Here is a 22610-nt window from a genome sequence, read left to right on the forward strand (position 1 = left end):
CTGCTTTGGCTGGAGCCAGCCTTTGGCGTCTGCCCCGAGGGGGGCTGGCCCAGGCGGGGACACGGGGGGACACGGGGACCCCAGGACAGTGGGAGACACGTGCCCCATCCCTGCCGATGAAAGGGAGAAGAGGACATCGCGGGCTGGCAGTTCCCCCGCGCCACCCGGCAGCCACCAGCCTCTATAGGGATGAGGGTTTTTGCGCTAAGCCAGCTTCTTTTGGGGATGCTGCGGGGGTACCTTCGCAGCCCCTCCGAGCTTCCCGCGTCAGCCCTCTGGGACGGCAGCGATCGCATCAGAGGTCGGGGACGGAGTGGTCCATGGCTGACTTCACCAGCCCCGCCGAGAGCCTAGGCACAGGGACGGGCGCTCAGCCGGGGGAGTCTGGGGGGGCCCCTTGGAGGGTCCCGTGGGGCCACGGCAGGGTGGGGGTGGGCACCGCGGCCCCACGGTCTCACCGTTTGACCATGTGCTCGTAGATCACGGTGGGGATGATGGTCAGCGTGACCACGTTCCCGGCCCCCGCCAGCACCTCCGTCAGCTGCTTATCCTGCGGGAGAGAGCGGGTGGGCACCGTGGGGTGCCCGGCTCTGCCCACCGTGGCGTGGCAGCTCCTTACGGCTCCCCCGGCCGGATCCCGGGCACCCCCGGGCGCGTTCGGCACCGCCGGTCGTGCGCAGCCCCTACCTTCATGCCGATGACGTTCTGGCCGTTCACCTCGCAGATGCAGTGGTGGGTGAGGAGGCCGTTGCGGGCGGCAGAGCTGTCCTTGGCCAGCGACACGATTTTCCCCTTCTTGACCACGATGCCGATGTGGCCGTTGCTGTCCTTGTGCACGGTGACGGTGCGCTGGAAAGGTCTGCGGGGAGAGCGCGGTCAGCACCGGCGCTGCCGGCGGCATCGCCTGCCCGCCCGCCCGCTCACCTGTCCCGCACCACCATGACAATTTTCTCTGGGGACGCCTTCTTCAGCGCCCGCTGCGCCTTGTCGCTGCTCCAGCCCGTGCAGTTCTTGCCATCGATCTGCAGGATCTGGTCACCGAAGCGCAGCCCCACCAGCGCTGCCGGCGAGTTCACCTTCACCAGCTGCACGAAGATGCCCTGGGGACACGAGGGGAGCGATGGCACAGGGACCGGGCAGCCGTGCCATGCCATGTACCATGCCGTACCATGCCACACTGTGCCATAATGCACCGTGCTGTGCTGTGCCGTGCCGTGCTACACCATTTAATGCCACGCATTGCCATGCCGTGATGTAGCGTGCCACGTCACGTTGCACCGTACCATCATGCTTGTGCCCTGCCTTGCCACGCAACGTCATGCCATGCTCCCTCATACCATGGTATGGTGAACCACACCATGCTGTGCCATGCCATGGTGCACCACGCCGTGCCGTGCCGTGCCGTGCCACACCGTGCCACGCCAGCCCAGCCCCCTCACCTGGTCGACGTTTTTCAGCTGCAGCCCCGTCTTGCCCCGCTCGTCCTTGCACAGGTGAATCTCCCGCACGCCCGGCTTGATCTCTGCCCGGCGCAGCCCCGCGTTGTTCCCGGTCAGGGGGGCAACCAGCTGGCCTGGGGGGGGCCCGGCGGGGGTCAGCGCCTGCGATGGAGCCGGGGGTCAGCGGGGCCGACGGGGGCACAGGGCCCTGCGCACCTCACCCCGCAGGGGGATGCTGCATCCCTTCTCCGGGCAGGATGCGTCCCCGGAGAGCCCCCCCTCTCAGCAGCGATGCTGTGGCACGGGGGGAGCCCTGCGCAGGACAGGCGAGAGTCGCCAGCCCAGGCACCTACAGTGCTGCTTTCCGGGAGCAGGTTCTTCTGGATCTCTTCGCTGGAAAGAGCGAGCCCCATGTAGCTTTCCAGCTCAGCCAGGTTGGGGTACAGCACGGGCGGCGCTGCGGGACACACCGAGAGCGGCCTCAGCTCGTGGGGTCCCCAACCCATGGCCATTGCCCCCCCCCCCCCCCCCAGGATCCCCCCCGGGACCATGGGCCAGCAGAAGGAAACTCCCAAATCCCATCCCCTACCCATGCACCGAGCTGTGGCGGGTCTCAGCTGAGCTCCCCTGCACGGCGAGCATCTCTCCCCCCACCACCCTCAGACAGCCTCTTGACAGGGAGAGCCGATCGCAACCCGCCCTACCGGTGTCCGAGACGAGCTTCGGCTTCTCCGTGAGCACCGTCGTGGCGGGCGTCCTTACCCCGGCAGCTGCCTGCGCCTGCCAAGAGACGGAGCTTGCTCGAGGCTGTGCCCCCCAGCCCTGGGGACCCTCCAAGGATGGGACCCCACAGGGACCCGTCGGGGTCTGCTCAACCCCCCCATAATGCTGCTGTGCTGACACTGACCTGCAAGATCTGGTGGCCCTTCATGTCCTCCAGGGAGGGGTAGAGCGTTGCCATCGCTGCCGCCGCCGCGCCTGGGAACGGGGTGGTTCGGGGATGGGGTACCCTCTCCCCGAGCATTCCTCCCGGCTCACGTGCCTGGCTCCGTGTGCCGGAGACGGGCTGTCACCCGGGGCCTCCGGTGTGACTCAGGGCCGTGTCACTGGGGTCACCGCCTCCACCAGTTCCCGGCAGGTGGGACACGGGCGGCTGCGTGCTGGGCACGGGCACCCCAGGCATCGCTCGGCTCGTAGTGAGTCCCACTCCCCATGTCCGCCTGCCCAGCGGGGCCCTTCCAGCATCACCCGGACACAGGAGTGGGGTGTCCCATGGGAACAGCCTCTCCGACTGCTCCTCGCAGTGCCCCCATCGGTCCCCTCTGCCCCCCCCACCCCGACCCAGCGCACCTCACGCTGTGCCCACGGCAAGGCTGTGCCACCCAACCCTGCCCCACGCCGTCGTGTGTCCCGAAACGCATCGTCCAGTCCAAAAACTCGGGGCGTAGGGGCCAAATCCAGACCCAACTCCAAGCCCTGCGGGAACCGGGCAGGATCCCACACGCAGCCCAGGGACCGCAGCAGCATCTCCAGACGGATGAGGACCCCCCCACCCCAAAGCCCAACCCTGGCACCCCTGGACTCACCTGCCAACAGCTCCCGGCTCCCGGTGCCACCCTCTGCTCGGTCCCCGGCTTTTATAGCCGTGCCCAGCCCAGGGAGGGGCCAGGCAGCCTCAGCTGATCGACACCCCCGCCAGGTAGGGCACAGGTGAGGAAGAGGATGAGGAAGAGGAAGCCAAAGCTGCCTCTGGCACTGGCACTGCAGGGAAGGGGACAGGGATGGGGATGGCTTTCTGTGGGTTCAGGCATCCTGAGGGAGCAGGGATGGGGCTGTGCCCACCCCCCCCAGCCACTACGGTGGCCCCCCCCTCCCACTGCATCGCCACTCCGGCACACGGCTCGGCCCCACCGCAGCCCTTATGCCCCAGACCGGGGGACCGAGGGTGCTGCTTTCGGGGCAGGGGGTGAAGCGGGGTGCCCCACTGCGAGCAGCCCCGCGTGGGCGGCTGGCTCCCGCCGACACCTCGCCGCCCAGGCGCGTGGGGCTGACGTGGCCGTGACCGGGATGCCGCGTCCCGCACCCTTCCAGCCGTCACCGGTGTCCCCAGGGCACGTACCAGGCGTGACGGGGCCCCGTGGGAGTCCCGCGCCGCCGATGGAAAAACTGAGCGAGCGCGGAGCTCGCCTGAGTCAGGGCACGGGGTGGACACGGGCATCCCTGCTGCCGTGGGACATCGCCGCGTCACCCCGGGGATCCAGACGTCCAGCACCCGCCCGTGACATCCTGCTGCCGGCACCGGGGATGCCACAGGCCACCGTGTCCCCAGGAACTGGGCAGCGGGGTCCTGCGGGCACCCAGCCGGGGCCGGAGCCGGTGGCACCAACCCAGGACCTTGCCGGCACGGGGCCAGCGCCGCTGCGGAGCGACAGCCGGGCACGTCCCGGCTCCCTGCGCCTCCGCTCCTGCGTGCCAGGCCAGGAGGAAGCGTTTTATTTACTGATATTATTTTTAGCCCGACGGTCCCCGGCTGCCTCAGCCAGCCTGGGACAAGAGCAGCCCAACCGCTGATAAACACGGCCAGGAGCAGGAAGATATCCTACAGCAGCCGGAGAAGGATGGTTCCCAGGGGGTCTGTGCCTGCCCCCAAACCCTCACCCCTGCCAAACTGGAGCTGGAAGGACCCGCACCCTACCTGCGCTTGCGGGTGCTGCGGGATCCGCCGTGGGGGGCTGTGTGCTGAGGGCAGGGGAGGCAGCCGCTGGCCCTGAGGGCACCGGGCTCCCCCCAGCACTGGCTTATCTCCAGCCACAAGCCATGGCACTGCCTGGCACCGGTTAATAATTAAAGCAAAAAGCTTTGCAGGAAGAGAAACCCCAAGCTCGCCTTGAGTTTCCACCCAGAAGTGGTTGTAGCAAAGGGCAGGGCATGATGCTGGTGCCCCGGCAGCTCCCTGTTCTGCTTAATTGAGTAGCAATTGAGGGTAGCATTAATATCTGCACAGCTCGGCCTGATCCCACACGACCCTGTGCAAGCATTGGTGTTCCCGAACGCAGCCCAAGCGGCAGAGCTGCTCCTGCCCCACGGCTGCTGTTCCCTCCAGCGCCTTCCCCAGCTCCCCGTTAAACACAAACTTTGCTCTCAACAAACCCGCTCGGGAGCTGGGACTTGCTGCGTTATCAATCGCGGCCACGTTATCGATCGTGGCAAACGGAGCAAAGGCCGTTTACGGAGGAGCCGGGTGCTGGCACACGGCAGCGCCCGAGCAGAACTTACACCGTGAGCCACGCAACGTTCACCAGCCGCTGCCGGCAAACATCGGAGCTGCACCAGCAAAGACCAGAAGCGGGGGGCTCAGGGAGTCCCGCCGACCAGGCGCGGTGGGGGAATCACTAAGAAAGGCACCAAAAAAAACCCCAAGAGGCTTTTCAGGTCCGTGGTGGTCTGGCCTGCAAATACTGGCTGCTGGATGTGCCATGCACGCGTTGCAATGTCCAGCCTCCAAAGAGGACCGAAATAAATACTTAGAGATTATCGATACGCTTCTCCAGAGCTGGAGGGACCCTGGGAGCACACGTCCATCCGCCCTCCACGCTCCCAGTCCAGGCTGAGTCACAGCCACACCATCGAGAGGCTGTGAGGGCAACGCTTAATAGGTTATGGCAAGACAATTAATTATGCGAATTCCAGCACACCACCATCACCTTTCTGCAGAGCCCAGCGAGCCCCAGGCGTCCCTCTGTGCTCCCAGGGCCAAGCACCCAAGCCTCACCCCAAAGCAAGCCAGCACAGCCAGAGGCCGGCCCTTCCAGCACCGCGCGAGCCCGGCACGGCACCCTTGCACAGCACCCACAGCACCCCGCGAGCCTGGCACAGCACCCACAGCACCCCGTGAGCCCGGCACGGCACCCGCTGTGCTCAGCGACAAGACAGGCGAGGGAAAAACCTCCAAGACACAGGGTTGAGAAAAGCCAGCATAAAGCGTTTTTATTGCAATAATAAAACTTGATACCTTTATGCGGTGGAGAAGGAAGTGAACGGCAGCAATTTCTCTTACCAAATCACTAGGCAGGGCGGAGGGAGGGGGCAGATAGGACAGCAGCGGGGGAAGCTATGCATCGTATGAGACCAGACAAGCGGCGATGACCAGCATCAGGTGTCAGGAGAGAACGGTCAGATGTGCTCAGACCGGGGACAACTGGGGTCTGATGTTTCCTTTCCAGGGGGGGAAAAAGGGGGGACAGGGGTGTTTTATTTGAGCTGACTCCCCACCAGCCCCGCCACCTCCCCTGTAGACAGCACCTTCCGTTTGTCTGCTGTTTTCCTTTTTCTTTAAAGAAAGCTCAATGTAAGCTACTGAATTTTCAGGGTGTGGTGGAGCTCTGATGGAAACCCATCTCCATAAATCTGAAAGCGGGCTGGGAGGGGGGGAAGGAAGGTCCACCATGAGATGGCAGAGTGAAGCAGGGGCAGAGCAGCCCCCCCTTCCTGGGAGCAAACCCACGGTGCCCGCAGCGATGCTGTGCCCTCCCCGGGGAGCAGGGAAAGGACACGCTGCTCCCTCACTGCCCCTGTTCCAGGCAGGGTACCTACACACAATCCTAGCGCTACTTTGCTCTCCGCATCCATTCAGCCTCGACAGCCTCACTCTGCTATGGCTTTTGCAGCAGCAGCAATTTCTGGTTTGAAAACACCATAGAGATCTGCACCAAAACGAGTAACTAACAGGTTTCCTTTTGTTCAAATGACTCCTATCTAAGGTCAGCCCATCTGCGTGCTACTGGTAAAACGTATTCTACACCTGGAACAAAAATAAGATTAAGAACTTGACCCAAAAAGAGTTGAGGTTTACGGCGTATAGTTTAAAAAGACATAAAAACACGATACAAGGAGGAAGAGTCAGACGCAAAGCTTAGTGACCAAAGGCATTCAATCAAGGTGTAAGGTTATACAATGAGTGTAGTGGACTATCAGGAAAAGCTCCGTACAAAGTCATGTGCACTCTTCTTGAAGCTGAGATTCTGGATTCCTCCATGTGCCAAACCTGCTGGGAGAGAGGAGAGGCAGCGTGACAAAGCCGCCCGCCCGCCTGCCCGCTGCCCGCCGAGGAAACCCGGCAGAAGAGGGAGCGCGCTCACAAAACGGCGGTCTCGTCGCAAACCGCACCGTTCGCCCAAAGCGGCAGCCGAGCCCCGCTTACAGCGGGGAAGCACAGCCCCATCCTGCCCGCACCGCAGGACCCACGCACCAGCAGCAAGAGAGGCACGAGGGGGAGCGGGCAGCTGAGCCCCGCAGCGCGGCAACGCAACGCAAGGAACCCGAGGCACGGTCAGCCGGCACCGCGACGCCTCCGTGGCATGAACCTGCTCTGCCAGGCTGGCAACTTTGCTCATACCACCGTAGCGATCCCCAGCTCACCAGCCTCCCGAGAGAAACTTCTACCTACAGCCAGAAACCTCTCCCCTCCTTCTCATACCCCCCCCACTGCCATCACCTACATCCCACCTCCCCACACTAGCCCGAGGCAAAAGATGAGGACCTTGAGTGTCCCCCAAGCCACAACACCCCCCGGCAGCAGCTGCCCCTCCTTACCCAAGGACAGGGTGCTGGGGTAGGTCATTCCAATTTCATGAGCTCCACATCAAAAATTAGAGTGGCGTTTGGTGGGATGATCCCTGGATGGCCAGTAGAGCCGTAGGCGTAATCTGGGGAGATGGTCATCTTTGCCCGCTGACCAACGCTCATCTGGGGGCAGGAAAAGAAACACAGGGATCTCAGGAGATGGGCACAATCACTGGGTGAGTGACAGCAAGAGGGACACAGACCTGTCCCCACTCCTTTCCCTACACCGGGCAAGAGCAAGGACCCAAGCTGGACAAACCGGAGGGGACAGAAGAGGAATGGGAAGAACATCAGAAGGGAAAAGCAGGCAGCACGGGCTAAAAAATGAGCAGGGCTTGAGACGGCCTTCACAGAAGTGAAGGCAGGGAATGCCAGGCTATTCTCTACAGCCACCGGCACCCTCGTGCCGCACCGCCTCACGTCCCCAGCGGCGCACGGAGCTGGCCGCAGTCACGCGCGCGGGAGCCGAAGCCGTGCCGTGCCCACCAGCCCTCCCTCCGCGTGGGCTTCACAGCCCGGGAGCCATCTCCGCTCGGAGCGGGAGGCCCAGGCGCTCCCCGCCGCGTTCGTTCAGAGCTGACTCAGTAGAGAAATGTCACCGCTGAGTCACCGACGTGCCGTAGGTGTTCCTGGGGCCCGGCCCTGCTCCATTCCTGCCATCTGGCAGGTGGCAATGCAGAAGGTGATATTCACACCCACATCTCCCAGCGCCGAGGGGGCGGAGGGGTGGAAAACACAGGGGAATAAAATAAAAAAAAAAAAAAAAAAATTAGAGAACGAGCTGCGCACAGTGATTTCTGCCCACGCTGCAGCTCCCCGGGCGGACGGCTCTGTGCAGCCCTGCGAGGGAGACCGCGAGGCGGAGAAACATCGGGCACCTGAGCAACTCCTTCCTCCCAGCCGCGGATCACCTCCTGCTTGCCCATCACGAACTTGAACGGCTTGTTCCTGTCGCGAGAGGAATCAAACTTCTTCCCATCCTCCAGCATACCTGGGGAGAGAGGGAGGGAGACGATGGTGACACAGGGACAGAGCCACGCACGTCTGCGTGAAACAGGCTGTGACCTGGCAGCTTGAGCGGGTGACAGTCACCCCTGGAGAGCTCACATGGCCCCGAGTCAAAGATGTTTCTCAGCTCAGCCTGCTTTCCCCTGGGGAAACACTTGCATGGGGCAGCCTGGAGGGGAAAACCCCCACCAGCACCCTCCCTGGGGCAGGGCAGGATTGCTCCTGGCTGCTTTGACCTAGAGAGAAGCACACCTCTAGGCTGGGACCAAGGCCAGATGAGGGGAGCAGATGGAAGGGGGAGGAAAAAAAAAAAAAAAAAAAAATCCTTCCCCACCTTGCAGCACCACTGCCAGCTGTTTTGCAGGCAGCAGGATCAGGTCTGGCACTTCCCATCCCACCAGCAAACACACCTCCCTCTCCTGGCCACAGGCAGGCTTCCATCCTCGGGCACCCAAAACAGAGTCAGGACTCCAGTGCTCCGTCTCGGCTCCTGCCGGCCTCCAGCCCTCCCCGTGCCCAGCTGCATCCCACTGGTCTTCAGCCAAATCCCTCCCGTACCCAGGAACGACGACAGGGAGAGGCAGCACCAAGCACCGGACACACGTGCCCAGGGCAGCCCTCGTTCCCCCGGCACACGCCGCGTGGTGAGGACTGAGCGAGGCTGATATCCCCAGGGCTAAATATAACTCCCCAACACCAGCAAAGGAGGAATTTCCTCCCCTCCCTTGCTCCCTGCCTGACCTTCTTGGGGAATCTCAGAGCCAGAGCTGCCTTATAGGAGCAGCAGCTCCGCTGGCCAGCAGAGTTGCTGCTCCTATAAGGCAGCTCCAGCTCTGCATTAACACAGCCAGTGCCCTGTACAATAAGAGCAATATTAAACCCTCCTCCAAATGCTTCTCACGTCTTCACTTCCCAAAACAGCCCCAAAACCTGTTTTCCTGGCTGGAAACTGCTCTAGAGTCTTGAAAATACAACCTCATCCAGCAGTGCATGGGGCACAGTGATCCCTCTTCACCAGAGCACTGCCCACGGGCAAGAGAAAACACATCTGGGCAAAGGATGGGTCAGGGCACCTCAGCCCCGGCTCGCACCATGCTGGCAGCCAGAGCGAACGGCACGCAGACACGGGCAGTCGTGGTGATGGGAGGCACTGAACAGAAAGAAGGGAATGGGAAGAAATACATCACCTTTGTAGGGACAACAAGCACTGAAACCTCTGGGCTGCAGGAACATGCAGGGGGTGGGGGCTGGCAGCCCACCTTTCTCTCAGGGAGCAGAATTAAGCTTTTAATTTCACAGAAAGCAAAAATCCCCTCTCCAGGGCTTTGAGCATCAGCTCAGCCAGTCACGCTGTAGCCCTGGACTTTGGAATAGTAAATCTGGAGTTTTCTCATTTCCTCCTTCCAGGATAAACCTCTTGTTGCTGAACCTGCTTCCAGCCCTGTCTGGCACCGCTCCCCACTCCCATCCGCTGGCCTTCCTCCCGCCCGGCGGGGACGCTGGCAGCCAGGACACGGGGCAGGCCATGCCGGCTGGCACAGGCAGTGCCGCTTGGCCGCGACGCGAGCCGACCCTGAGCCCAACTCCGAGCCCTCAGGCATCGCAACGAGCTGGGGTGGCTGCAGAAGGACGGAGGGGACAGCTCATGCATGCCGCCCTTCTCCCTGGGTGCCCGCAGTGGAAAAAAAACCCAGGGAACACGTGGCACCACACAAATCCCCTGCTTGCTGCGGCAAACGGGGCACCCGCGGGGCACCCACTGCCTGCAGAAGTGCATCTCGTTTAACGTCCCAGCCAGGGGAACATACAGGCACCATCAGGGCGCAGGAAGGGACAGCGCTGCCTTGCCCACCCCTGCCATCGAGCTCACCTGTCCAAATCTGGCCTCAGGAAGCGTTTCGGAGCCGGCAGCACCCCAGTGGCAGGAGAGAGGGATTAATGGACTAAACTGGTTGCAGCAGCCCGGGGCGGGGGGATTGATCACTCGGGCTTCCCCCAGCCCAGGGCGGCAAAGGTCGCACACGGGAGCTTGTCCCTGCTCCCTGGCACGGGGCTGCCACGCTCCCCCCCCATCACGCCAGCGGGGAAAACAAAGAGGCTCCAATGCTTCGGAGAGAGCATCCTCATCTCAGGCGCTTCCTCTGCCCACAAGGCTCCCAGGAGATTTCTCCAGCCCTGGACAAGTATGAGCAACCATTTCCTCATCCCTGCCATCCCTGAGCAAGGAGATAACAAGATCTTAAAGCTATTACAGAGGCAAAGCATCCTCTGGCAAAAGCGGTTGTCCAGCTAGAGCCCCAGGAGCAGCAGCCAGCTCCCGGCACATCCCAGCCCTTGCTTGCCACCACCGGTCCCGCGAGGAGTGCAGAGCCCACGGAGGTGGGTTACAGAGACCCACCTGCCCCAGCTCCCACCCGGAAAGATTTGACACCCCCCTCCAGAGATCTCAGCTGGGCTATACGGACACCTCGGGGGGGGGGGGCTCCGGGGAACCACAGCGAGGAAGAAGAGCACGGAGCCCTGCGGCTGGGGCTGCAGCAGTTGCGGGATGAAGCGGAGGGGCTCTGGAGAGCAGCCCCAGCTCCGGACGGGCAGGCAGCGCAGCCCTGCCAGGTCTCTGCCACACTTGGCAGGCAGCAGCCGGGAGACGCCGGCTGCAACGTGCCACTTGGCTCCGGTCCCCCCCCCCGGGCGGGCAGAGGCGGCGGAGAGCAGGGCTGGAGCAGGCAAGCAGAGGCAGCCCCTGAGATAAACCTGTAGGTTCGGGTTTTGCCGAGGAGGGGGTGTGGAGCCCCACCTGCACCCCCTCCATCCCCTCTGGCCCAGGGTGCCGATCCTCGCCATGTCCATCACCCAGGGGCTCCTGCACAGAGCCAGCTTCCCGAGGAGAGGCAGGGAGAGACCGGAGCAGTGGGGCAGGCACCTCTGCTCCAGCCGGAGGAAGGGACAAGACGGGAAACCCTTCCTGAAAGCCCTGGGATAGCGGCATGCTCCAACACCCTCGCATCAGGACAGGACTGCCCAGCTGAGGTTAAATCCTGCCTCAGCCAGCAACCTCTGCCAGACACCTTAGATCCCAGGGCCCGAGCTGCCCGCACCAGCGCTTCCCATCACGCAGCCCACCCCCATCACCACCCGCAGCTGGATGCACGAGGTGGGCTCTGCCCACCGTTAGCCACCAGAGAGAGGACCCCCGGCGCAGGCAGCGACAGGGTGCGTCGGGAGCAGGCGCTGAGCTCCCACAACCCGCCGACCAGCAGTCGCACGCCTCGGTAGGAAACGTCTCGCAACCGCAGAGCGTTTGCTGCTGCTGCGCGAACGTGGCAGCACCCAGACGCGGCGGGGAGAGCACCAGCGCATCAGGTGCCGCGCAGACAACAGGAAGGCAGGGCGGCCGAGGCTGCGTCCAGCCTGCGCAGCAATGCACGGGTCCTGGGGAAGGACGGCGGTCCCCTCTGTGCTATCCTGCTGGAGAAAGCCAGTTTTCTCTTGCAGCCCTCCCAGCATTTCCACCCCTGGCTCCAAGCCCACCTCCCTCCGAGACACAAGCAGCCGGGTGCGCTTTGCCACTCGGGCTAAGCCGCTCGGCCAAGCGAAGTCACGCTTGCTCCCATTCCGGCACTCCCCAGCATGACCACAGGCCCCCGTTTCCCCTCCAGAAGCACAGCGGGGTGGCTGCGGTCTCCCCACACTCTTTGCAGCCCCTGTGCGCTCAGAAAGCAGCTCCCCCGCCTCGCACCAGCTCTCTTCACCCCCCAGCCCGCTCCCAGGGAGCCCAATACCCAGCCCCAGCAGCACCCAGCACTGGCAGTCCCAAACACATCAGAGAACTTTATCCCTGACTTAGTTTAAGAGCCCTCTGTAGCAGATTTCACATCAAAGGCTGTTTCGGATGCCCTACCGTGTGAGCTCCCCAGCAGCGTTCCCCCTGCTCCCCACGGGCTGCAGGCACGACCTCCCGCAAAGAGCGGGCACCCGGGATTGAAGGAGGGGGAAAGGATCCAGTTCCCCCAGTTCTCTTCCATGTGCCTCCAGCTCCGCGATCCCAGCGTGAGCAACCAGCATCTCGCAAGCAGGCGGCCCAGAAGATGCTCTGCTCTGCTCTCCACCTCCTTCCCCAGTGCTGCCCTCCTGCACCGGGGCCGTCTGTCTGTCCGTCCCTCGCCCCTGGGATGAAATGGCTGCTCTCAGCGGGGTCAGCCCCACGGAGCAAGGGCTTGGGCACAGACAGAAGCGGCAGCAGCCGACGGACGGCCAACCGAGCCAGCTCCCCACACTCCCTCACCCTTGGATCACCGGGTTTTTTTTTTTTCCAAACCGTTTTTTAACCAAGTCACCGCACATCCCTAACCCAGCGGAGCAAGAGCCGAATCGCCGCACGCCCACCACGGTGCACCACGGGCTGGATCTCCCCAGCGCTGGCAGATTTCTGCGCGGGAGCAAAGGGCAGCCGGGGACGGAGCTGACGAGGGGCTCTGGAAGGAGCCTCGGAGCACGGCGCTTCCCGCACCGCGCTCTGCCGCCGTCCCTGATGCTGCTCCGGGATCGGCGAGCACCGTTAACGGGGCTGGGGAATCAAAGGTTTCTAACGTTTCCCCGAGAGCTAAGCCCCGCTCTGGCCTCTCGCTGGGCAGGCTGCGGGGAACCGTGCTGCCAAGGCGGGCAGCGTTCAGCCACGAAAACAGCGTCAGGGCCCGAAGGTGTTTGATTTCTGCTGCCTGCCGAGGACGGGGAGGGGGGCAGAAGCTGCCTGCAGAGGGAACTGGGAGAATAAAGGCCAAAAGGAGACAATAACAACAAAAAAAAAAAAAAAAAAAAAAAGGAAATTAGAGAACCGCTCCCACGCGCAGCGGATTGCTGCTGCTGGGGAGGGTCTGTCAGGAGCAAGTCACCACGAAGCACTTTGCCTGAAGCGCCGGGACGGGAAGCCGGTGACCCGTGAGCCGCTCTACCGGGGTGGGGGCCGGATTCGGGAAGAACGGCGGAGCTCCGGCGGTACGGCGGGAGGGGAGAGACGGCGTCGGGAGCCGGGAGGGCTGGCAGGCGGCAGGGCTGGCCCACCGGGAGCCACTTGACTGCTTGCCAGCCTCTCTTTGTTCTTCCACCGGTGGAGGAAACGGGGCGGCCGGGGGGGGGGGGGGGGGGGGAGACCGAGCCGCTTCCTCTCCCTCCTGTCGAGGGAACTGGAAGGACTGGGAAGCGCTGGGCGGTGGTGGTGGGGGAAGACGGAGGAGAAGCAGATGGGCTGGATGCCCGCCGAGCCCTCCCGGCAGGCAGGCCTGCCTGGGCCCCGCTCCGCAGAGGGGGGCACCCTCGGCCCCCCCACCATGAGCGAGGGCAGGGCGGAAAGCGCTGGGACGGGAAAGGGAATCGGTTATTAGCAGAAACAGCCACAAATGGGTCAACTCTGTTTAGCCCTGGAGCACAGCAGCCGCCCTCATGAACCAGAGCTGTCTGAAGGGCAGCCGCCGAGGGGGAGAGGTGACCCCCAAAGCATTTTTTTGGGGGTCCCAGGGTTGGTTTCTTCCCCCCCCCCGAGCTCGCAGAAGGCTGCTGGAGGACACCGTGCAGACTACGACCCTCCCCGGCTCTCGGGACAGCCCCTCATCGAAATACTACGCCCGAACCCCAAAGAGCACCCTGCATTACCCGCACTGGTGTCCCCCCCCCACCGTGGGACCGCTGCCCCACGATGCCCAGCCCTACAAGTGGCCCAGGGTGGGCTGCGGGTCTGGGTCTGCCCCACGGGCACCCCTGGTGTCCCCCCCACAAGGGAGAAGGGGCTGGGGCAGCAGGGATGGCGTTGGGCAGGGGGCTGCAGCCCTGCGGGGACCTTTGGTGGGGGGGAACGGGACCCCGCTCCGACACGGCAGACCCCGAAGCTCCCGGGGAGGGGGGGGGGGTTGACTCGTCACCACCGGCATCCCACGGGAGCAGCCAGCGTGGGGGGGCTCAGTTCAGTTGCTCCACGGCCCACAGGCCTCTGCTGCCCTGGGACCCCCCCAGAGACCCGCAGGGTGCTGGCTGGGGGGGGTCCTGCATGTCCCCCAGGCACCCCCTGAGCCATTTCCCGGTACGCCCCCAAAAAGAGGGCTGGACGCGGGTGGGAAAGCCTCGCCACCCCCCCACCCCCATTGATGGGGCAGCGGGAGAGACGGTTTCCACGGGGGACCACCGGGGCCTCCCCACGGCCACGGGGCACAGCCAAGACCCCCCCCCCCCAGGGCTCCCCCCCCCCCCCCCCCCGAGAAAAACCCCCCTACCCCACGGGCGGGCGGGCCGGACCCCCCCACCCGGTTCCCCCGGGGAGCACCGTGGCCCAGCCGGGCCCGGGGTCCCCACGGGCTACCGGGGCGGAGCGGGAGGGGGGGGGCAGACCCCGCTCCCCCCCTTCGCGTCCCTCGGTCGCCGGTCCGGGCCGAGACGACCCTCCCCCGGTGGCGGGGGGAGCAGCCCCGCCCTGCAGGCCCCATGGCGGGCGGCACTCACCCGTGTAGTGCACCACGCAGGTCTGGCCGCGCTTAGGGAACGTCCGCCCTGCGGGGAGACACGCACCATCAAACCCACCGGCACCGGGACCGGCACCGGCACCGGGACCGGGTCCCGCACCGGGACCGGGATGGGTCAGGCAGGGAGGGATGGGAGAAGAGAGGAAAGGGAGGGAGAAAGGAGGGCACGCCGCGGCTCACCGTCGCCGGGGGCGATGGTCTCCACATGCACGCCCATGCCGGTGCCGGTGCCGGTGCCGTTCGCGCACCCGCAGCGCCCGCAGCCCGAGGGAGGAGGGGCCACGTGTGCGCAGCCTCGGCCGCCGCGCCGCCATAGAGCCCGCCCGCCCGCCCGCCTAGACGGGCCCCGCCCCCGAGCCGCGGCCGCCGCCATCTTCCGCGCTCTTCCCCCGCCTCCAGCCTCCTTCCTGCCCGGCCCCGGGCCGCCATCTTGGCACGGCGCGGTTGCCGGGGAAACGCGGAGCTTCCCCCCCCCCCCCACCCGGCCGTGAGGGACCCCCCCCCCCCCCATTTCTCCGCCATTTATAGGCCCGAGAAGCGCAGGGCTCGGCAGCAGCGAGCCCGCCCAGCCTCGGGTGCGTGGGGCAGCGCAGGCCGCTGTGGAGGCCCGAGGTTGCCAGAGCGGGGAACCCCGGGGGTGCCGGCGCACACCGGCCGCACGCCCCAGACTAGGCATTTTAATTATTTCCACGGTACCCGAGAGTAGGCTGTGATAAATTCATCTTATGTATTTGTTAATCAAACCGGTTTTGTAAGCCTTGCACAATATGTTTGCTTTTGCAAGGCAGTGTTAGCTTTTGCAAACTGGTGTAGTTGGAAACTTTGTAACTGCAAGGTCCTGCTAAGTGAACAAGATATATCAGCTTTCAATGCCTAATAAGGAAGTATTTTAAAGTACGCATGCTCTAGATGACAAGAAACACAGAAGAAGACCACAACCTTCATCCCACGACCTCCTAGCAACCAGGCGCGCAGTCGCAGAAGATACTAGACAAGGCCACGTGGACCAGGACGCTGGGCTTTAACCCGGCAACAAGGGATTATAAAAGGGGACTCTGAAGGGGTTGAGGGCACACCGTTGGTAGAGCAGAGACTCCCTGGCCGCCCAGCGCTGTTTTGCCTGTTTGCCGCTTGCTTCAATAAATTTTGATTGGATTGTCCACAGGCTGGCGTATAATTTGTCGTCGCCACTTATAACAATTTTGGTGCCGTGACTCAGATAAGGTTAACTTGGTTCGGAATCTAAACACTGGGGAGGCGCCCCATCTTTGGATGGCCCCGGAGTGGACGATATCCTTTCCAAGACCCTTACCTCCGAACCCTAAATTTGGCAAGCAGGCAAAAGCAGTACCCCATAATTTTTGTGCACGAAGATCCGGACGAAGACTCCAGGTTAAGTGAGTATTAAAAGCGTTCCCGTTCGGTCGGGGTGGGTTTCCCGAAGTGCGCATGAACGAGACGCTCCCGAGAGGAGCAAAGTGAGTGCGGACCCTCTTGTAGTGCGGTTCTCATTGCCCGCGAGGGCGTGAGCCACGAACGAGGGGTGCGCGGATGTGTGTGTGAAAAGGCACTTCGGAAGATGGGGCAGAAGAAAAGCAAGCCTTCTGACTCCATGAGGGGCCCCAAGGTGAGGTTACCCGACATACCGCCAGACAGCCCTCTAGGATTAATGATTGCCCATTGGGATGACTGGCCGCCCAGACAAGGCAAAAGTAGAGAAAAAAATTATATATTATTGTGTGCAGGTGTGGGGTGGTAAACAAATCAGAGGAGATCGGGTATTTTGGCCTGGTTTTGGGTCATTTGAGGATTGGATATGCCAGGCCCTAAACATGTATGTAAATTCTAAGGAACCCTTCAGTTTAGAAGAGAGTGAATATGCTAGTTTATGGATAAGATTAGATACCCGAATCCATGTGTTTACTCTAAGTGAAAAGAACCACAGGAAAAAAAATAAAAACCCCGAAGAACTTCCCGCACCTCCTCCCCCTTATGTTCCCCCTACACCCGCGCCTGACCCAACCCCCCCTCCCTCCTCTCCCCCGACAGCCCCAGCCCCAGACTTAGGCTCTCCTAGTTCCCCTGAAGAGACTCAGAGAATAACGAGGAGTCAGACTAGGAGGAAAGAGCAGTCAGAGGAAAGACTATACCCCTTAAGAGAAATAGCTATGGGAGGACCACAGCCTGGCATGGGATTTGTGCCAGTACCTTTGAACTCCGGAGATATAAGGGAATTTAAGAAGGAGATGGGGAACCTTTTAGAAGACCCTTTGGGAGTATCCGAGAGGTTAGACCAGTTTTTGGGTCCTAGTGTATATACCTGGGAAGAGTTGCAGGCAATTTTAGGCATACTATTCACAGTAGAAGAAAGGGAAATGATTCGAAGAGCAGGAATGAGAGTTTGGGATCAGCAGCACCAACACGGACCAGGCGCAGATATTAAATGGCCATTACAGCGGCCGAACTGGGATAACCAGAATGCAGAACATAGAATTCATATGGCGGATCTGCGTACTATAATTGTTCAAGGCGTTAAGGAATCTGTTCCCCGAGGACAGAATATTAACAAAGCATTTAGTGAACACCAAAAGAAAGATGAGACCCCCACTGAATGGTTAGAGAGACTGAGAAAGAATCTGCAGCTCTATTCCGGGCTGGACCCTGCCACTCCGGTAGGGCAAGCCCTGTTAAAAACTCAGTTTGTGGCGAAATCATGGGTAGATATTAGAAAGAAACTGGAAAAGTTGGAAGATTGGCAGGAGCGAGGATTAGATGAATTGTTAAGAGAAGCTCAGAAAGTGTATGTGAGAAGGGAGGAAGAGATCCAGAAAAGGCAAGCAAGGATTTTAGTGGCAGCTGTCCGAGAAGGACAGAGAGGAGTAGCACCCCGTACGGGGGGATGTAGTGCCCGGGGCCAAAAGAAAGACCCCAGGGAAGCCAGGGTGACACAAAGGATTTGAGACAGGTTGAGTGTTTCTACTGTCAAAGGAAAGGACACCTGAGGACGAACTGTAGAAAGCGTATACAGGATGAACAGATGTTTAAAGAAGATTAGGAGGGTCAGGGACTCTATTTGCTGGGGACCCCTAAGAAGACAGAGCCCTTGATAAAATTAAAATTAGGTCCCCAGCATCAAGAAGTAGAGTTCCTTGTGGACTCTGGGGCAGAAAGATCTACTGTCCAGTCAGTGCCCTGAGGATGCTCACTGTCCTCGGAGAAATTGCAAGTAATAGGAGCGAAAGGGGAACCATTTCAGGTACCAATAATAAAAGGAGTGGAAATAGAAACTCCATCTCAATTCGGAATAGGATCCTTTTTGTTAGTACCTGAAGCAGAATACAATTTATTAGGAAGAGATCTAATGACTGAATTAGGAATTAACTTAGAGATAAAGAACCAAGAAATAGCGGTAAAATTGTGTGTTTTGACAACGGAGGATGAAGCTAAAATCAATCCTGAAGTATGGTCTACTCCGGAGTCAGTAGGACGATTAGACATTGCTCCCTTTGAAGTCACTATTAAGAACCCAGAAGTTCCAATTAGAGTCAAACAATATCGCATGTCACAAGAAGGCAGACATGGACTACAACCAGTAATCAAAAAGTTGTTGCAGCAAGGATTATTAGAACCTTGCATGTCACCACACAATACCCCCATTCTGCCCATAAAGAAATCGGATGGGTCCTACCGTTTAGTACAGGATTTAAGAGAAGTAAATAAGAGGACTATTACTAGATTCCCAGTGGTAGCCAATCCATATACTTTACTGAGTCAACTTTCCCCCGAATTAAAATGGTATAGTGTAATAGACTTAAAGGACGCATTTTGGGCCTGCCCTCTAAAGGAGAAGTGTAGGGATTATTTTGCCTTTGAATGGGAAGATCCAGAGACCCATAGGAAACAACAATTAAGATGGACTGTACTCCCACAGGGGTTTACAGAATCACCAAATTTGTTTGGGCAAGCTCTAGAACAAGTATTAGACACTTTTGAATTAAACCCAGAAGTGACTTTAGTGCAGTATGTAGATGATCTGTTGTTAGCTGGGGAAGATCAGGAGACTGTTAGAAATGAGAGCATTAGATTATTGAACTTTTTAAGCCTAAAGGGATTGAAAGTTTCAAAGTCTAAATTGCAGTTTACTGAAGAGGAAGTAAAGTACTTAGGACACTGGCTAAGCAAGGGAACTAAGAAACTAGACCCTGAACGAGTGAACGGTATTTTATCCCTCCAGGCACCAACAAATAAGAGGCAGATAAGGCAATTGTTAGGACTTTTAGGGTACTGTAGGCAATGGATTGAAAATTATAGCAGCAAAGTGAAGTTTTTGTATCAGAAATTAGTGGGAGTAGGATTAATAAAATGGACTCAAGAGGATGAACAGAGTCTAGAAAACCTCAAAGCTGACCTTGTAAATGCTCCGGTGTTAAGTTTACCCGATATTAAACGACCATTTTATTTGTTTGTGAATTCAGAGGGAGGAACAGCCTTTGGGATACTAACCCAGGAGTGGGCTGGAAGAAAGAAACCCATAGGCTGTTTTTCCAAACTATTAGATCTGGTTAGTAGGGGATGGCCTACTTGCTTACAAGCTATAGTAGCCACGGCCCTTTTAGTTGAAGAAGCTGGGAAAGTAACTCTGGGGGGAGAATTGAAAGTATATACACCTCATAACATACGGGGAGTATTACAGCAGAAGGCAGACTAATGGATCACTGACGCCAGGCTGTTGAAATACGAGGGTATTTTAATACATTCCCCCAAGTTGGAACTTGAAACAACTAGCTTGCAAAACCCAGCTCAATTCTTATATGGGGAACCAAGCGAGAACCTAATTCATGATTGCGTGCAATTAATAGAACACCAAACCAAAATTAGAGAAGATTTAGAAGAAGAGGAACTACCGAACGGGTTGAAATTATTTGTAGATGGGTCATCATGAGTGGTAAATGGGAAGCGAAGATCAGGGTATGCGATAATAGATGGGACCACCCTAGAGGTAAAAGAATCTGGTCCCCTCGATGCGACATGGTCAGCCCAAGCTTGTGAATTATATGCGGTATTAAGAGCTTTGCAGTTATTGAAAAATAAACAAGGGACGATATTTACAGATTCCAAGTATGCATTCGGGGTAGTTCATACATTTGGCAAAATTTGGGAAGAACGAGGGTTAGTGAACTCTCAAGGGAAGGGCCTAGTACCTGAGGCCTTGATAAAACAAACTCTAAAGGCTCTAAGAGGACCCAAACAAATTGCAGTAGTACATGTGAAAGGCCATCAGAGGGGTATCAATAAATAAATAAGGGGAAATAATTTAGCTGATGAAGAAGCAAAGAAAGCCGCCTTACTAGTAGTAAAGGAAGTGGAACAGACACAGACTCAAATAAAAGCCAATGGTATTGTGAGTTTTACCACTCAAGAAAAAGAAAAACTCAAGCAAGCGGGAGTTATTGAAAAGGACGGGAAATGGTTTCTCCCTGATGGAAGAGAAGTAATTCCAAAGGGGGCGGCATGGAGAATAATGAGAGAATTTCACAGGCAAACTCATTGGGGAGTACAGGCATTGGTAGACCAATTCGGAACTAAGTATATGTGTATAGGAATATATGATATAGCCAAGAAAATCGTTGGGGAATGCTTAACATGCCAAAGGGTAAATAAGCATCAGCTCAGGGAAAGAGTACTAGGAGGGCGCGAACTGGCTAAGAGACCATTTGAAATAATACAAATCGATTTTACCGAACTTCCCAAAGTGGGAAGATACAAATATCTCCTAGTACTAGTGGACCATTTGACCCACTTTGTGGAGGCCTTTCCGGTAGCCCGAGCCACCGCAAAAACTGTAGTCAAGGTACTGCTGGAAAACATCGTACCACGGTATGGAAACATAGCAGTAATTGATTCAGATCGGGGACCCCATTTTACCTCCAAGGTTATCAAGGAAGTCTTGGATCTCTTAGGAACTAAATGGGAATATCATACCCCATGGCATCCACAGAGTTCAGGAAAAGTGGAAAGAATGAATGGCGAAATTAAGAAACATTTGACTAAATTGATCATTGAAACTAAAATGAATTGGATAAAATGTTTGCCATTAGCCTTATTAAATGTAAGGACACAACCCAGAGCAGACACTGGGGTCTCTCCTTTTGAAATGTTATATGGGATGCCCTATGACCTAGAAATGCCGATTGAGCACCCAAAGGTAGAAGAAAAATTCTTACAGGAATATATCATCGAACTCATGAAGAGACGGCAAGAACTAATAAAGAAGGGACTGATAGTGCAGAGGCCACCCTTAGATATTGCAATACACAAAATTACACCTGGAGATAAGGTATTGATCAAGACTTGGAAAGAATCATCTCTAACTCCCTGTTGGGAGGGACCGTTTCTTGTTTTGCTTACTACAGATACTGCAGTCCGGACTGCCGAAAGAGGATGGACTCATGCAAGCAGAATCAAAGGACCAATTCAGAGCTCACACTGGGAGGCGATCAGAGACCCTGACAGCTTGAAGATTACGTTCTGAAGGAAAGCGGATGAGTGAGACTGTCTTTTGTAACGATCCTAACTGTATATGTTATCCCTTTGTATGTTACAGGTGTAAACTCTGTAGAGAAAAGTGGTGGGTCCATTGCTCCTATGGATATTCCCTTAGCGGTATTTGCCACGAATGTTATAATTACGAACGGGAATTAACTGAGCAAGCATTACGTGTGGGAGTAGCAACTGGGAAAATTATAAAAGACTCCAAAGAGTGGTGGGATATCTTTACCAAAGGCATAAACCCCGAGAAGTGTTGTTTCCATGCAAATGAGCCCTGTCCAACGAAGGCCGAAATCGTGCATGTAACCTGCAGACGGGTCGTGACCAGAGTGAGGTGTGGAGTCTGGGAGGTGAAAAATAAGAGTTGGGAGATCTATAAGTCAAAGTTGACTAAATATGACAAAGGAGGTTCCCCTGAAGAATACAACTGCTGCCAAGAAGATGGTACACCTCGCTGCTCTAAGCAACAGAGTAGGCAGAGGAGAAGGCAGAGGCATACTGCTGTGGGGATTGAGGTTAATGAACCACCTCCAGAAATGGCACACGAGACCCCTTGACTCACAACTCCCAGACCCAATGACCTCAGGGCCGCCCCGAAGTTCCTCAACTCCCTCAGGGAATAAAACCGAAAACCAAATTAAATGTCAAAAATGTGGAAATGCTTATAGAAAGGGCAAGGCCACACCACTTTTCTCAATCTTAAATCTAAGTATGTGGATAATAAGTCTGCTACCAATGCTAACGAAACCTGCCTGTGGGAATGAGAACCCTCATCAACCATATAACTGGACGTTTAGTAGATGGGATGATCAGAAAATTCTTGATGCTACCATTACCGCAGGGGCACCCACATTTATTATTACCAATTGTAAATTATTTGAGACCTTAATAGGAGATCATTATGTATGTCAACAAAAACCAGATGAAGGAAATGCAAAAGCCACCTATTGGTGCCCCAGTTCTAACCCAGGAAAAAGTTATTGCAACTATCCGGGGGAATATTATTGTGCTTATTGGGGATGCGAAACTATAACAACAGGAGGTTGGAAAGTCCAAACTTCTGACCCATATCTTAAAGTTGACAGGGGACCCACGAAATGTAAGAAGCCTACTTATGGATTTGAGGGAGGTTTAGCTGATCTTGGTAATTGTAAGTACCTAATGATTCAAATATTGCAACCCCAACATGATGGATGGGAAATCGGTAAGACCTGGGGAGTAAGATTTTGGGAACAGGGAAGCGACAGGGGAATACTTATTGTTATCAAGAGGGAAAAGATAAAAAAAATCCGCAGGCTGTAGGTCCTAATTCAGTAATTAAGGAACCTAAAATATTACCCCCAACCCATGATATAACCATAGGAAGAAGTAATATTACCGAAGGAACCCCGAGGGAAAGAAATCAGTCAGATCCTCTATGGGAAATAATACAAGCTACCTACCAAACTTTAAATCATACCAAACCAAACTTAACAGAGGGTTG

The 22610-nt window shown here is 57.7% G+C and overlaps 2 protein-coding genes across 4 annotated transcripts; both read right to left on the bottom strand.

Annotated features, from left to right (window-relative positions):
* Window positions 1-62: 62 nt before the first annotated feature.
* Window positions 63-5313, bottom strand: SDCBP2 (syndecan binding protein 2). 2 transcript variants are annotated; one of them, XM_041122777.1, is made up of 9 exons: window positions 3026-5313; window positions 2347-2417; window positions 2144-2219; window positions 1793-1896; window positions 1440-1601; window positions 925-1100; window positions 688-859; window positions 459-550; window positions 63-350 (listed from the first exon to the last, which is right to left on the bottom strand). In XM_041122777.1, the coding sequence occupies exons 2-9, from the start codon at window positions 2398-2400 to the stop codon at window positions 296-298; spliced, it is 891 nt and encodes a 296-aa protein (XP_040978711.1). In that variant the 5' UTR covers window positions 2401-2417; window positions 3026-5313; the 3' UTR covers window positions 63-295. The 2 variants fall into 2 exon arrangements, with proteins under 2 accessions (XP_040978711.1, XP_029864651.1); XM_030008791.2 differs by having other exon boundaries at window positions 2347-5313.
* An 87-nt stretch (window positions 5314-5400) lies between these two features.
* On the bottom strand, window positions 5401-14892 carry FKBP1A (FKBP prolyl isomerase 1A). Of its 2 annotated transcripts, none has more exons than XM_030008819.1 (5): window positions 14759-14892; window positions 14559-14606; window positions 7940-8052; window positions 7032-7184; window positions 5401-6483 (listed from the first exon to the last, which is right to left on the bottom strand). In XM_030008819.1, the coding sequence occupies exons 1-4, from the start codon at window positions 14793-14795 to the stop codon at window positions 7056-7058; spliced, it is 327 nt and encodes a 108-aa protein (XP_029864679.1). In that variant the 5' UTR covers window positions 14796-14892; the 3' UTR covers window positions 5401-6483; window positions 7032-7055. The 2 variants fall into 2 exon arrangements, with proteins under 2 accessions (XP_029864679.1, XP_029864680.1); XM_030008820.2 differs by having other exon boundaries at window positions 5401-6486; window positions 14759-14890.
* Between the last annotated feature and the right edge of the window lie 7718 nt (window positions 14893-22610).

Source organism: Aquila chrysaetos, chromosome 3 (assembly GCF_900496995.4).
Source record: "Aquila chrysaetos chrysaetos chromosome 3, bAquChr1.4, whole genome shotgun sequence".
Taxonomy (NCBI): Eukaryota; Metazoa; Chordata; class Aves; order Accipitriformes; family Accipitridae; genus Aquila; species Aquila chrysaetos.

Coding starts and splice junctions, on each gene's coding strand:
- SDCBP2 (XM_030008791.2), bottom strand. CDS start 2,463: ATGCTCGGGGAGAGGGTACCCCATCCCCGAACCACCCCGTTCCCAGGC. Junction 2,220..2,346: donor AGGGCCACCAGATCTTGCAG/GTCAGTGTCAGC, acceptor GTCTCTTGGCAG/GCGCAGGCAGCTGCCGGGGT. Junction 1,101..1,439: donor AGCTGAAAAACGTCGACCAG/GTGAGGGGGCTG, acceptor TCGTGTCCCCAG/GGCATCTTCGTGCAGCTGGT.
- FKBP1A (XM_030008819.1), bottom strand. CDS start 14,795: ATGGGCGTGCATGTGGAGACCATCGCCCCCGGCGACG. Junction 8,053..14,558: donor CTGCGTGGTGCACTACACGG/GTGAGTGCCGCC, acceptor CTCTCTCCCCAG/GTATGCTGGAGGATGGGAAG. Junction 7,185..7,939: donor GGGAGGAAGGAGTTGCTCAG/GTGCCCGATGTT, acceptor TCCTGCCCCCAG/ATGAGCGTTGGTCAGCGGGC.